At 38.9% G+C, this 12,527-nt stretch overlaps 1 protein-coding gene across 1 annotated transcript; it reads right to left on the bottom strand.

The window, feature by feature from the left end:
- Positions 1–408: 408 nt before the first annotated feature.
- LOC136282642 (major royal jelly protein 3-like) lies at positions 409–8,429 on the bottom strand. Its single transcript, XM_066170319.1, has 3 exons — positions 8,373–8,429; positions 1,415–1,838; positions 409–518 (listed from the first exon to the last, which is right to left on the bottom strand). Exons 1-3 carry the CDS (start codon positions 8,427–8,429, stop codon positions 409–411), a joined length of 591 nt encoding a protein of 196 aa, XP_066026416.1.
- Between the last annotated feature and the right edge of the window lie 4,098 nt (positions 8,430–12,527).

Here is a 12,527-nt window from a genome sequence, read left to right on the forward strand (position 1 = left end):
GTCGATTATGTATAGGTATTCGTTAGCTCACTTGAATTCATGCCCATAACAAAGAAACTCTAACTAGAAATCTTTTTTAGGAAATCGACAATTTCTGTCAATTTCACCGCATCTCTTCCCCTTCGACAATTTTTTGGCGAAAATAATTCACGCTTAAGTGCTCACAGCAAATCCCGTAGAATATTCAAATTTTGTCCGTTGTTTATCTGGTGTAGCTTTACGTGACTTAGGCGAGGTGTCGCTGTGGGAATGGGGTAAGTACTCATAGTGGGGAGAAAATTATCCAGTCTGGTTATCTAGAGTATAGCCAAAGAGAAGCGAACTTGGAAATGCAGGTAGAAAACGCTCGTTTTCAGCGAAATGCGCATGGAGTTTTGGTATTGAGACATGTCCCAGGGTGCAATGATCTTAGATCGTAAACTTTAGCTGAGAAAAATGCCGGTCGGGAGGATTTTCGAGGCGCAAACCACCACCGCGTGGACGACGGTCGAAATCGGAGTGTGCAGCTTTGACTTCGTCTTATGACAGCAATAACAATGATGGTAAAGCAAGCTTAAAACGGCAGAAATCGCCAGAAACTACGACGGACACACAAGACAGTGACAACAAGGACAGTGACAACAAGGACAGTGACAACAAGGACAGGGACAACAAGGACAGGGACAACAAGGACAGGGACAACAAGGACAGGGACAACAAGGACAGGGACAACAAGGACAGTGACAACAAGGACAGTGACAACAAGGACAGGGACAACAAGGACAGGGACAACAAGGACAGGGACAACAAGGACAGGGACAACAAGGACAGTGACAACAAGGACAGTGACAACAAGGACAGGGACAACAAGGACAGTGACAACAAGGACAGTGACAACAAGGACAGTGACAACAAGGACAGGGACAACAAGGACAGTGACAACAAGGACAGGGACAACAAGGACAGGGACAACAAGGACAGTGACAACAAGGACAGTGACAACAAGGACAGTGACAACAAGGACAGTGACAACAAGGACAGTGACAACAAGGACAGTGACAACAAGGGCAGTCCCTGTCCTTGTTGTCACTGTCCTTGTTGTCCCTGTCCTTGTTGTCGCTGTCCTTGTTGTCCCTGTCCTTGTTGTCACTGTCCTTGTTGTCACTGTCCTTGTTGTCACTGTCCTTGTTGTCACTGTCCTTGTTGTCACTGTCCTTGTTGTCCCTGTCCTTGTTTTCCCTGTCCTTGTTGTCCCTGTCCTTGTTGTCACTGTCCTTGTTGTCGCTGTCCTTGTTTTCCCTGTCCTTGTTGTCCCTGTCTTTGTTGTCACTGTCCTTGTTGTCCCTGTCCTTGTTTTCCCTGTCCTTGTTGTCCCTGTCTTTGTTGTCACTGTCCTTGTTGTCGCTGTCCTTGTTGTCGCTGTCCTTGTTGTCACTGTCCTTGTTGTCACTGTCCTTGTTGTCCCTGTCCTTGTTGTCACTGTCCTTGTTGCCACTGTCCTTGTTGCCACTGTCCTTGTTGCCACTGTCCTTGTTGTCACTGTCCTTGTTGCCACTGTCCTTGTTGTCACTGTCCTTGTTGCCACTGTCCTTGTTGTCACTGTCCTTGTTGTCCCTGTCCTTGTTGTCACTGTCCTTGTTGCCACAGTCCTTGTTGTCGCTGTCCTTGTTGTCACTGTCCTTGTTGCCACTGTCCTTGTTGTCACTGTCCTTGTTGTCGCTGTCCTTGTTGTCACTGTCCTTGTTGTCGCTGCCCTTGTTGTCACTGTCCTTGTTGCCACTGTCCTTTTTGTCACTGTCCTTGTTGTCGCTGTCCTTGTTGTCACTGTCCTTGTTGTCGCTGTCCTTGTTGTCACTGTCCTTGTTGCCACAGTCCTTGTTGTCACTGTCCTTGTTGTCGCTGTCCTTGTTGTCACTGTCCTTGTTGTCCCTGTCCTTGTTGTCACTGTCCTTGTTGCCACAGTCCTTGTTGTCACTGTCCTTGTTGTCGCTGTCCTTGTTGTCACTGTCCTTGTTGCCACAGTCCTTGTTGTCACTGTCCTTGTTGCCACAGTCCTTGTTGCCACTGTCCTTGTTGTCACTGTCCTTGTTGTCCCTGTCCTTGTTGTCACTGTCCTTTTTTGTTAATTTTTTATTTTTAAAAAATTAAAAAACGAGGCAACAATCGGTTTATTTTTTTCCGCGTCGTCTCGATTGGGATTTTAACAATTTACTTTTTTCGTTTTGTGTTGGGATTTTTGTCCCCTTACAGTTGTATTAAGTTCGGAAAGCTACCTTTTTACAGAATATTGACTGTTTGTCTGTTATTTTGGTGAATAAAGAAAATATGATATTAATCTCACTAAAGATCTTTTCAGTCTGAACACGAATTAAATGTGATAAACGATCCACCGTGAAAATTCCGTTTATTTACTCAGCTAAACTACCTTTCCCGCTCTAAAAAAAGCAGCAGAATATGATCTGCAATTATGATGAATCTTTAGTCATCTTACGTGATTTCTTTGTTTTCGTTGAAAGAACTGAAAACAAAGTTTGTTATCTTTGTTTGCAAAGTCCAAACATTCTTGACGTCAAAAGACCCATAGGATTAACATTTCAACAAACTGCTACAAAACAAACTCGCCTTGTGCCCTTCTCGCAAGTGCGGTTCCCGGCCCCACTCCTATATAGATCAATAACACTTAATACAAAGTAGTGACCGTGAGCATAACACTCGCTCGTGGAGGTAAGCAGCATATATATCATAGGAAAAAATCAAAGGAAAAAGAGAACTTCAGTCTTCTTGACCCTCAATCTCGTTTTTAAGAGCTTCCTTAGAGGCTCGAGAGGCGCAGTTCTCATTTTCCCAACCGCCGTTCAAGGGAACGAGGACTTGCTCGATTCTTCTGTGATTAAGCTTTGCCCAAAATGTGCCAGATTTTTACACTCTCAGTTTTCTTTCTTGATTTAATCTTTGACCCCAATCATCCTAAATATAAAAAAATTAATAAGATAAAAACTAAGCTCAGGAGAACACATTTCTTCAGCGGAAATTTCAGGATGCTCCTTCCTACAGTTCTCCTGGGTTCAGTTTTAATTTTCATCCCACATTTCCCATTTGGTGCTTACGCTAAGCTGTATGTAGACTGCACCTTCGAACGAATAAAATCATGACAACGGGTCAGAATACTTCGGCTTCACCGCTGAGATTTATGGGATAGCTTCCCTCTTCAAAAAAGGGTCACAATTACCTTGTGAAGACAAATGAGAAAGACCGACTGATTTATCTAAGAGCCAAAAGGAACAAATGGTCCCAAGAAGGTGAATTAGGATTTTCTGTCTTCTTCATAAAACTCACTATTAGTCTTATTTTACGAGTTCACTTGATTAAGCGTGTGAGTTTCCCGTTACATATTCCTTTCAATAGCTTTTTCTGATGTTCTCCGCATTCTTTTCATCTTCCGAGTCATGTCTTCTTCGGGAACAAAAATTGCTATTTCCGTTAAGATCCTTACATGGGGTATAGGCTCTCTCGCCCGTTATATTTCGGCTCATTGAATATTTAAAAGTAGCATGCATATACAGAATCGTTGCTCATCATTCACGATACGGTATGAGTTGACAAAAGAGCAGAAACCAAGCGAAACGATGGAGGAGGTTGGGCAGAATAACGGAGGAGGTAACAGCAAAGAAGCAGATTATCTCTCCGTAAATATATCTGACAGAGAGTTACCAAGTCATTTGCTTACTTGTCCCGATATTTCTCTTCATTGCGGAGAAATGCTTGTTCCCGAAATTAAAACTGCTGATCATGAGAACTCTTTTGCAGAAACACTTAAAAAAAGGTATAGCTTTTCCATGGGTTATGCACTTGCCTGGACTCTTTTTTTTCAGGGAATGTTTTCTGCACTCTATCATTTCTGTCCAAGTAGGTTTACATTTCAATTCGATACAGCTTTTATGTTCATCATTTTGTTTTAAGTGTTATTTTACTTCACAATGGCATTGAAAGGCAGCCGTGCACCACAGAAGTTAAAGCTAAAAGTCGTGTTGAGGCAGCCAATCTCTTTCTTTTCTTCTTAGTTCCATTATTGATTTTTAATTATTTTGGAACAATGTATCATTCTGAAGCAGGTTTAGACAAAAAATTCCAAATCCCTTTCTTTTCTTTTTAATTGTATGGTTTTTCATCATAGCATCGTGGGCTGGATATAAGTTGTATGCAGTTTGCAGTAAACCTTTTTTTAAAAGTTGTGAAAGCTACTGCGAGTGTTGTAAATGCTGTACATGCTGTTGTAACAAAGGATTTGCATTAACCCTTTCTTGCTTATTTGGCTTCGTAGTTACACCACTTGTTCTTATTGTTCTTTGGTCTCAAAAAATATTAGAATTTACTGACGCCATTCTGTGATTTTGTATAGGAGAGAGCGTAGTTGCTTCTGGAGGATCTTTCTGTGTGGGTCTAAAGTGTGAGTCGTCATGTCCTTCAGACTGTCAGGATTGTGTCGAGGAACTGAAGGCTAGACTTTGTTTCATCATCAAAGTAGGTTCTAAAGTGTTATATACCTGTACAATACTGACACTTAATAGTTTAGCTCTGTGGATTTTCTTTGCCAAAGAAACTACTGACAAGAGTAAGTCTCCAGAGAAATCACGTGACCTAAATCAGGAATGTATTTTCCTAGCTTTTTTTGACTGACATGATGTGTGGCACATTTTTTCCTCTTTTGGTCTAATTATGGCTGCACTTATGGTTATCCATACCAGTTATGAATCCCCAAATTCACTCAGAGAAAAAAGTCAGACTCGTGCAACAAATGGTGCTTCTGATGAACCGCGATCACCACCCGTTGAGATGGACTTGCCGGGTGAAGACGATCTTCCAGAAAATGCGCAAAATCCACTTTCAAACAGTAGAGATCCTCTTCTCGATTTTGATGATGTACAAACCCCTGTTCGCGAATACGTAAGGAAGACTACCGCGTATTACAAAATCCGACTACGCCTTTCGAGGCACTATCACCTCCAGATGTAAGCAGGCAGTTTAAGATAAGTATTGAGTTAACAAAACGGGATTAAGAAAGGGTACACTCATTCTACAGCTTTTAGGGATACCTGAAGGGCATTCATTAAAAAATGATTGAGACTCTCTGACTGTAAAGGCAATATACATAAAATTGTCCTTAATTTATTCAGCTTCCTCTAACGTATATTGGTGCTACATCAGTTTGTCAGATTGTTTTTTTAAGTTACTTAGTACTGTTACGGCCAGAATAAGTTTTCATAATCTTATTGAATCTTTCTCTCCCAAGATCTTATTAGTAATTCTCCTTACTGTCTACCATACAATTCTTATAATTTTTCCTAGGAGAACTTGATGTTAGAACAGCTAATAATTATGATCCTCAATTTGTTTGTTTGTTTTTTTTGTTTATTCTCGTCACCTGTATGCTTGATATTGTAAGGAGAAATTGTGCTAGGTCACTCATGGGAGTCAAAGGGTTAACAATAATTCACCTGGTTCTTACCTTTTTTAGCAAGGGTAGAACAGTTTGTAGATAAAAGTATAAATTAAAATTCGGTTTACATCAACGTGTTTTTTAGGGCGGACGTTATAACGCCGTTCGCTTGTGTATTCCAAATAGTAACTCATCATACCAATTTTTGTAAATACAATTCGATTTGCCATTCGCCTTCATATTGGGTTAATTTTCATATCAGTAGGTATAGCCCACTATAATTTCTGTTGTAAGGGAGTTCTGAATGAATAGCAATGTCTTTGTAAACACTGTTTAAGGTCTTGATGTAAACGATCAATAAAGAGTAATACACGATGAATGGATCGTTGACTGTTTGTTGTCTTAAGTTTCGTCTTAATTACAGTTATATGCTGCCAAACGAATGTAGGTGCGAGACAAACAGATCTCGCAGTTTCGCACACGAGTCTCGGATTATGCCATTCGCCACATCTTCAATGTCCATTGATTCTCAGTTACTGACGAAGAAAAAAACAACAGAAGAGATAGATATGACTGGACTGAAAATATTTAGTTATGGGATTAAAGATAAGCTTAGACTGAAATCTACAATGAAACAGCGGAAACTGAACTGTGAAGAGAAAACCGTTGTTAACCAACTCAGTTTTACACAGCAGAGGATATTAATCGTTAATCGCTGAGGTCAATCGTTAACCGTAAAAGGGCACAAAAACTTAGCCATTAGGCGTAGAAAGTTGACAAATTTTGATCGTTGGTCGAGAAAAAAAATGAACTAAATATATTTTTCCCATCTTAGCCTGTTATTTGTCTTGTCTTGTAGCCGATGCAGGAAACAGAAAATTACTCTAAGTCAACCCAACAGCAGTTCAGTCTGGAACTACCCTTGTTGCTTGAATCTGAGGCTTAAAGCAAACGAGTAAATGTGTTTTAGAAATATGAAAGTTGATCATAGACTTTTCAAATGAATGAAATTTAGTATTTTTAACGTTTCTATTAACTTTAAGAAAAGGAAATAAACCGTTAGCCGTAAAATGGCAATTATTTTTTGCCATTTTACCGTTTACGGACCAGTAACCGTAAAAGCCACAACCCCATTGAGACCCTGTCAGTAGGTGTCATTCGTGATCAATCGGTACACCGAGCTAATTTTCATGAGCACACGAATAAATCTGTGTTTCTAAGAAGTTTCCAGAATAGATATTTACAGTTCTTTAGCTATTTTTCATAAATTGAAATCAAATTAAGTTAATGAAGAGACAGTGTCAATATTGAAAATTGCCTCCTACGTGATGAGTGTCAAAATCCTTCTTTCCTGGAAATCGAGGAAATTTTTCAGTGCTGGGACATATTCAAAAACACACAAAACCGAGTCGCACACACGATTGTGGAAACAGCACTAGCGAGCAACGAAAACGCATCTAACAGCAGAATCCTCAGTATGCTTTCGGCGACCGCAGTTTTGATATTCATTATTTCAATCTCCATCTCAGTTTCCTCAATTGCTATTCGCGCTAAGCTGCCTGCAAACTGCACCTTAGAACAAGTAAAACTCCGAACGACTACCCTTCAGAACATGTCAATTCTAACACTGAGGTTCAGCGTTGTAAGCTAGTTTTCATGATTCTAATTTGCACACGTGTATTTGCGCTATCATTGTTACTGTATTATTGCCACCAAAAGCGTTATCTATCGTGGTATATCTGAAAATGAAGAAAAAATACAAAACAGGAGGAAATATGAACGCAAAAGTGGGTGTAGATTGTTTTTTGTCTTCAAGCGAGAAGAGGTGTAGGAAGTAAAACTGACATGAATTAACCAAGACCGTGAGCATCATAGTGGAAATATGATATCCCGATCTAGATCCGAACTTTATTATAAATATTGTTAAGAAGACTGGTACTTTCTGTCCCTTGTCTACAACCCTGAGCATGTGTCTTTGTTTATGAACGCAAAACTTATTCCTTACATCTCAGATAAAGTGAGACGGTATCATGGCGCATCTTAGTGGAATGTTTATTCTATAAAGCACCATCGGCACTTAGATACAACTCTAAAATTTGCGCGTCGTTAAGTAAGAGTTTTCCGAGTAGATAGATGAAAGAAGTTCATCATCCAGGCTATGCTGCGATTGCACTCAAAAGTGATGGATTCTTAAACTGCATCAGTGAATAAAATAGAAGTTATTGAATAATTAATTACCATCTTCATTGAGCCATAGCTTAGTAGCTGCGCTGCATGCATCACTGTGACATTTATCCCAGAGATACGGATTCCAAACTCTGCTCGGTTACTCCCGGCGAAGAAGAAATGACTCAAAAGACAAAACGAGTGCGGAGAAAGCTTGTGAAATTAATATTATCGGAAAACTCAAAAATTTTATCTGGTGAGCACAAAAAATATGACCGTTGTTGAGTTTTCATGGAAATGAAAGAAAATCCTGACTCACCTTAGTTTGGACGACTCCTCTCTTTTGGCTTTTTAATAAATCAGTCAGTCTACGTGCAGCTTAGCGTGAGCACCAAATGGAAAATGTGGGATGAAAATTAAAACTGAAAACAGAAGAACTGCAGAAAGGAGCATCCTGAGATTTCCGTTGAAGACTCTCGACTTCGCCTTTTTCTAATTGGCGATTTTTGGTTATATTGTGTCCTAAAGTGCATAAATTCAATTTAGTTTTCATGGACCAAAGAGGTTGATCGCATATAAATAAACTTTCAAGGTTTCCAAGAAAAAAAATCGACTCTTAGGGGTGATTTTTGTTTACATTATCTCCTAGTGAGCGTAAATTTAATTCAGTTTAATCGACAAATAAAACTATTCACTCCCTAAACAAAAATAAGGTTAAATAATGCCTGTTTTTGTTTTAAAAAAGGATGGATTACTTCACAATGGTCAATGCCTTGTGCAAGTGATATACCTCCGAACATGTCCTTTTCATGAGAACGTTCGCCAGGGCATAAGCATAATCAATCATGCTTAAATGGAGCTGATTTTGTCAGATCATAACCCTGTCGACGCATTTCAACAGCTCGGTGGAAAAAAACTCTTGTATCAATTGACCAAGTGTTCGTTACCTTACTTGAATTCATGCCCACAACAAAGAAACTGTAATTAGAAATCTTTTCTAGGAAATCAACAACAGCGCTGAAAAGCCACAGGTGTTTACCACTGATTAATTGAACCACCCACCAGTGGAAAATGGCGATTGCGGTGTTTAAGTAGTTATAGTCGGTAATTAATTTATGACGCGCAACTAGTGATAATTGATGAATCAGTAAATTATGGCGATATTTAAGCTTAAGTGATAATAATATATGATAAGAAATGTAACAATTCTTTAAATGGAAGAGGACTATCAACCCGAAATGAACGCAAAGCCGAACTTTAAAGTGAACTAATTCGCACGATAAACTGGCAATGATCAGTACAAGCAAAGAAAACATGCAGTCTGATTTTATGAGGTGGGCGTCAGAGAAAGTGAGATGTCCTGTGGGTGCGTGATAGACGTTTCAACGGTTCTGTGTCAAGGTCACGAAGTCGCGACGCAGAAAGTGGCGGGATCTTTCCGGTTGACGAGGATTTGAGTTACTAAGGGTATAATAATGGTATATGAATGACAGATTACTACCTAACAAAATCTTTTGTTATGGAACCACCCTTCCTACGTAGAGTCTTCACTGGGGGAACCTGAATGTTTTAACGAGGAAATGATTTGAAAGTAAGGTCTGCATTGTAAACCTGGTCCTATAGAGTTATTTGTTCATGATAAATAAAAACGAAACAAAATTTGTTGTCTATTATCGTAGGGAAAAAAAACAACATGAATATCTGCAATGTGTGAATTTGAGCCGGATACCTCTTCCATGTTTATTTCTTGTGTCGCGGTCGTAACTCACTATTATTCATCGCGCTCCCTGTTTCTACGATCGATCCACCCTAACCGATGTGCACTGGCAGTCATACATTTCTGCAAAGGACGCCACCTGTTTCCTTGACTGGGTGGTATGTGAGCGTTGGCTGACAGGAAGGTTATCAGAAGTAATCAGTTTCAACACACGCAAGTATTTTGATACTTTAAAATAAACACTAAACGGTTTATTTATAAGAATGATATATTTAATTAATAATACATATCACTCGTTTAATATATAACAGGCTTCAGAGATACAGGTTTTTCATAACTCTCGACATGCTCGAATACAACACTAATAAAATTTGTCTCGAAATACAACAGAATCAGTGAGTGAAGCTAATTTGATTTACATTTTAATCAGTTAAGTAAGTATCAGGTAAGTTGGTAAGATCTTTATTTAAAGGGAGTAGCGCTTTATAACCAAAAGACTGATAGACTTTTGGCCCTCAATGTATCATATGAATACCAAAATATTATCGTATTCTACACCTGCCACAAAAAAATAATACGTGGCTTAAAAACATTACAATCAATCTACAGAAAATATGGTAAAAGTGATAAAAACTTTGGTCACAGACTCTAGCACTGTAGTAATAATAATAATTGTGATCCATTTCGCTCGCTCGCGACTGGTTGAATATACTTCTAGCCGAATATCGCATTAAATGAAATATATTGTTAAAATACATCACGAAAACTTCAGGTCACATCAAAACTGAAAAAGGCTACAAAAAAGATTTTCCAAAGCACCGAAAAAAAATTTATCGTCAAAAATACCAGTAAGCAGCAAGAAGAGGTGCAACTTTAAATTTAAAACCTATTTCAAGTTTTAAGGGTGATTATATTTCAATCGGGTCTAAAACATATTTCAAATGAGTGCCGTCGTGTTCGGTTCAAACCCATTTTGCTATGCACATGCGCTGAAACATGATGACCTATACTGGTTTATCTATACAGGTTTATCACTAGGACCTAGACTTGGTTGGGGAGGGGTATCAAAAGAGTCATCTGGTGATTCATAGCTTAAATGAATCATCATAAGCGCCCCCACAAACAAACCAAAGGAGGATAAAATGTGCCACTTGTCATGATCGTCAAAAAAATCAGCCAAAGCACATTCCTGGTTTAGATCACGAGATTTCTCAGGAGACTTACTCTTATCTGTTGTTACTTTTGCTGTGAAAAAATGTAATGCTATCCCCATAATAACTATTGTTACAGCGCCAAAAAGCACCACACCAAAACCAATGCGCTTCTGCCGCGTTTTACCCTCTGACAGGTAGGTTACGAGGGATCCAAGAGCGACTAAAGCGCTCTCTCCTAGGCAAAGATACAGAAAAGCGTTGGCAAATTCTAACGAGCCAACTAGCGCAAGGCATATCAGCACAATTACTGTAAGGAAACCCAATACGCAAAAGCTACCAATCACCCACTTTATAGCTATGTTGTCAGTGTCCTTAGGCCAAGTTTCGTAAGCTTTTTTGTTTGATTCTATAATTTCGGTTTTGTTTTGGTCCATCAATGGGACATCTTCAAGAGTTTTGGTTTTGTTTTGGTCCATCAATGGGACATCTTCAAAATTTTGAAAACTCAAGTGCAATTAATCCTTAATAGTACGAGGTCTCATGGGATTACTTGTTTATCAATAAAGGGCAAAATTTATACGAAGGAAAATCACGCGCGCAGTCTATTTTTATCTGGGAAGCCTGTTTAGCGCTACGGCAAATCATCAATCAAATTGAACTGACCAATCGATTCAATGAAATTTTATTCTCCAAAACTGTGTCGTGATACACTGCCAAAAGTCTAGAAAACAAAGCTCATTTCAACAGAGCGTTTCTGCCAACAGAAAAACAACAAAGTGCTTTTAACTGAACAAGGTAATCATGCCCTCTCTTGATTACTAAAAATGCCCTCGATTAAGAAAAAATACCCTCTCTCTCAACCAATCAGCGCTCAGTAATTTTGCCCTTTATTGATAAATCCTTAATAGTACTTGGCCTCATGTGATTACATATACTAATCAGTTTGTTTGCGTGTTCGTTTCCCAGGCGCACTGTGTTGACAAGATTTGTTTTGCTCTACCAAAAATCTCGACAAAATTTGTCAATCGCGGGTGCATTGAAAAACAGAAAAATATTTGTTAACCACCGAATGTCAGTCACATGGATATACAAATTGAGCAGTACTTAGATCTGGAGATTCAGCTTAAACGTAAACTTAAGAGCCATAATAGTGGTATTCTGAATACTGATCTTTATATCTTCCATCTTCACCGTTTGATTGCCGCGAAAAAATTAAATATCTTGGCGGCTTTCTGACCGGAAGATTCGTATTTAAAAGCGACATCAAATTCTCTTGATTGACCTATTCTTTCCATTCGCAGCTTGTAAATTGAATATTGGTGAGGTTTGACCAAATTTGGTGAGATAAAAAATCGCCGGGCGCACTTGTCTCACTGTACTGATAACAGATTTTTTCGCAAAATAACCAGAAATTTGCCAAGTGCACCCGTGGGCCCTATTTAGTTATAGCACTATCTCAGCGTCTAGAGATTCAACTTCATTGACATTAAACGATATACACTGACCTTATAGACCAAAGACAAACACTAGATACGAGAACATAATGTATCTGAAGCAATGTCGCAGAAGCTCATCACTCATCGAACAAAGCTCTTTATAACAACATCAATCTTGCCCATGCACTGTTATGAATTGTAAATTACAAACATTTCATTTATCAACCTGAGTTGCATTTACTGAGAGGAAAATGAATATAACAGAGATTGTTGTGAAGTATTTAGTTCTTTCCTCAAGAACCGATATGGGTCTCGGCAGAGACAGAAACAACAAACTACTGGAAGGGTTGTTCATGCGCAGAATTTTTTAGGATTGATATTTTTGGTGGTTTTTCTTTCCTTGGTTGAAATTTCCAGCGTGATGTGTCCTTTCATTTCGCAAGCAATGCAAAGGCATTTGCGGATCACACCTCAGTTAACGAAGTAAATCATGAAAAACAAGTCACATAGACTCTGCCTTTGAGTTCAGTGAAGAGCAATTATCTAACATTTATTCCTTCCACTTAATTCCATCTATTCATACATTTATTCCTTCCATTAATATATACTGAAACAGTAGATAGCGTTGAAGGCGCGCT

Source organism: Pocillopora verrucosa, chromosome 7 (genome assembly GCF_036669915.1).
Source record: "Pocillopora verrucosa isolate sample1 chromosome 7, ASM3666991v2, whole genome shotgun sequence".
In the NCBI taxonomy this organism is placed as follows: domain Eukaryota; kingdom Metazoa; phylum Cnidaria; class Anthozoa; order Scleractinia; family Pocilloporidae; genus Pocillopora; species Pocillopora verrucosa.

Bases quoted from the DNA above. Each gene is read 5' to 3' on its own strand.
- LOC136282642 (XM_066170319.1), bottom strand. From the start codon at position 8,429: ATGATTGATTATGCTTATGCCCTGGCGAACGTTCTCATGAAAAGGACA. The intron at 1,839-8,372 runs GTATATCACTTG...TGTGGCAACAAG, and splicing joins TGAAAAGGACATGTTCGGAG to GACAGTGACAACAAGGACAG. The intron at 519-1,414 runs GTGACAACAAGG...TGCTGTCATAAG, and splicing joins GGACAGTGACAACAAGGACA to ACGAAGTCAAAGCTGCACAC.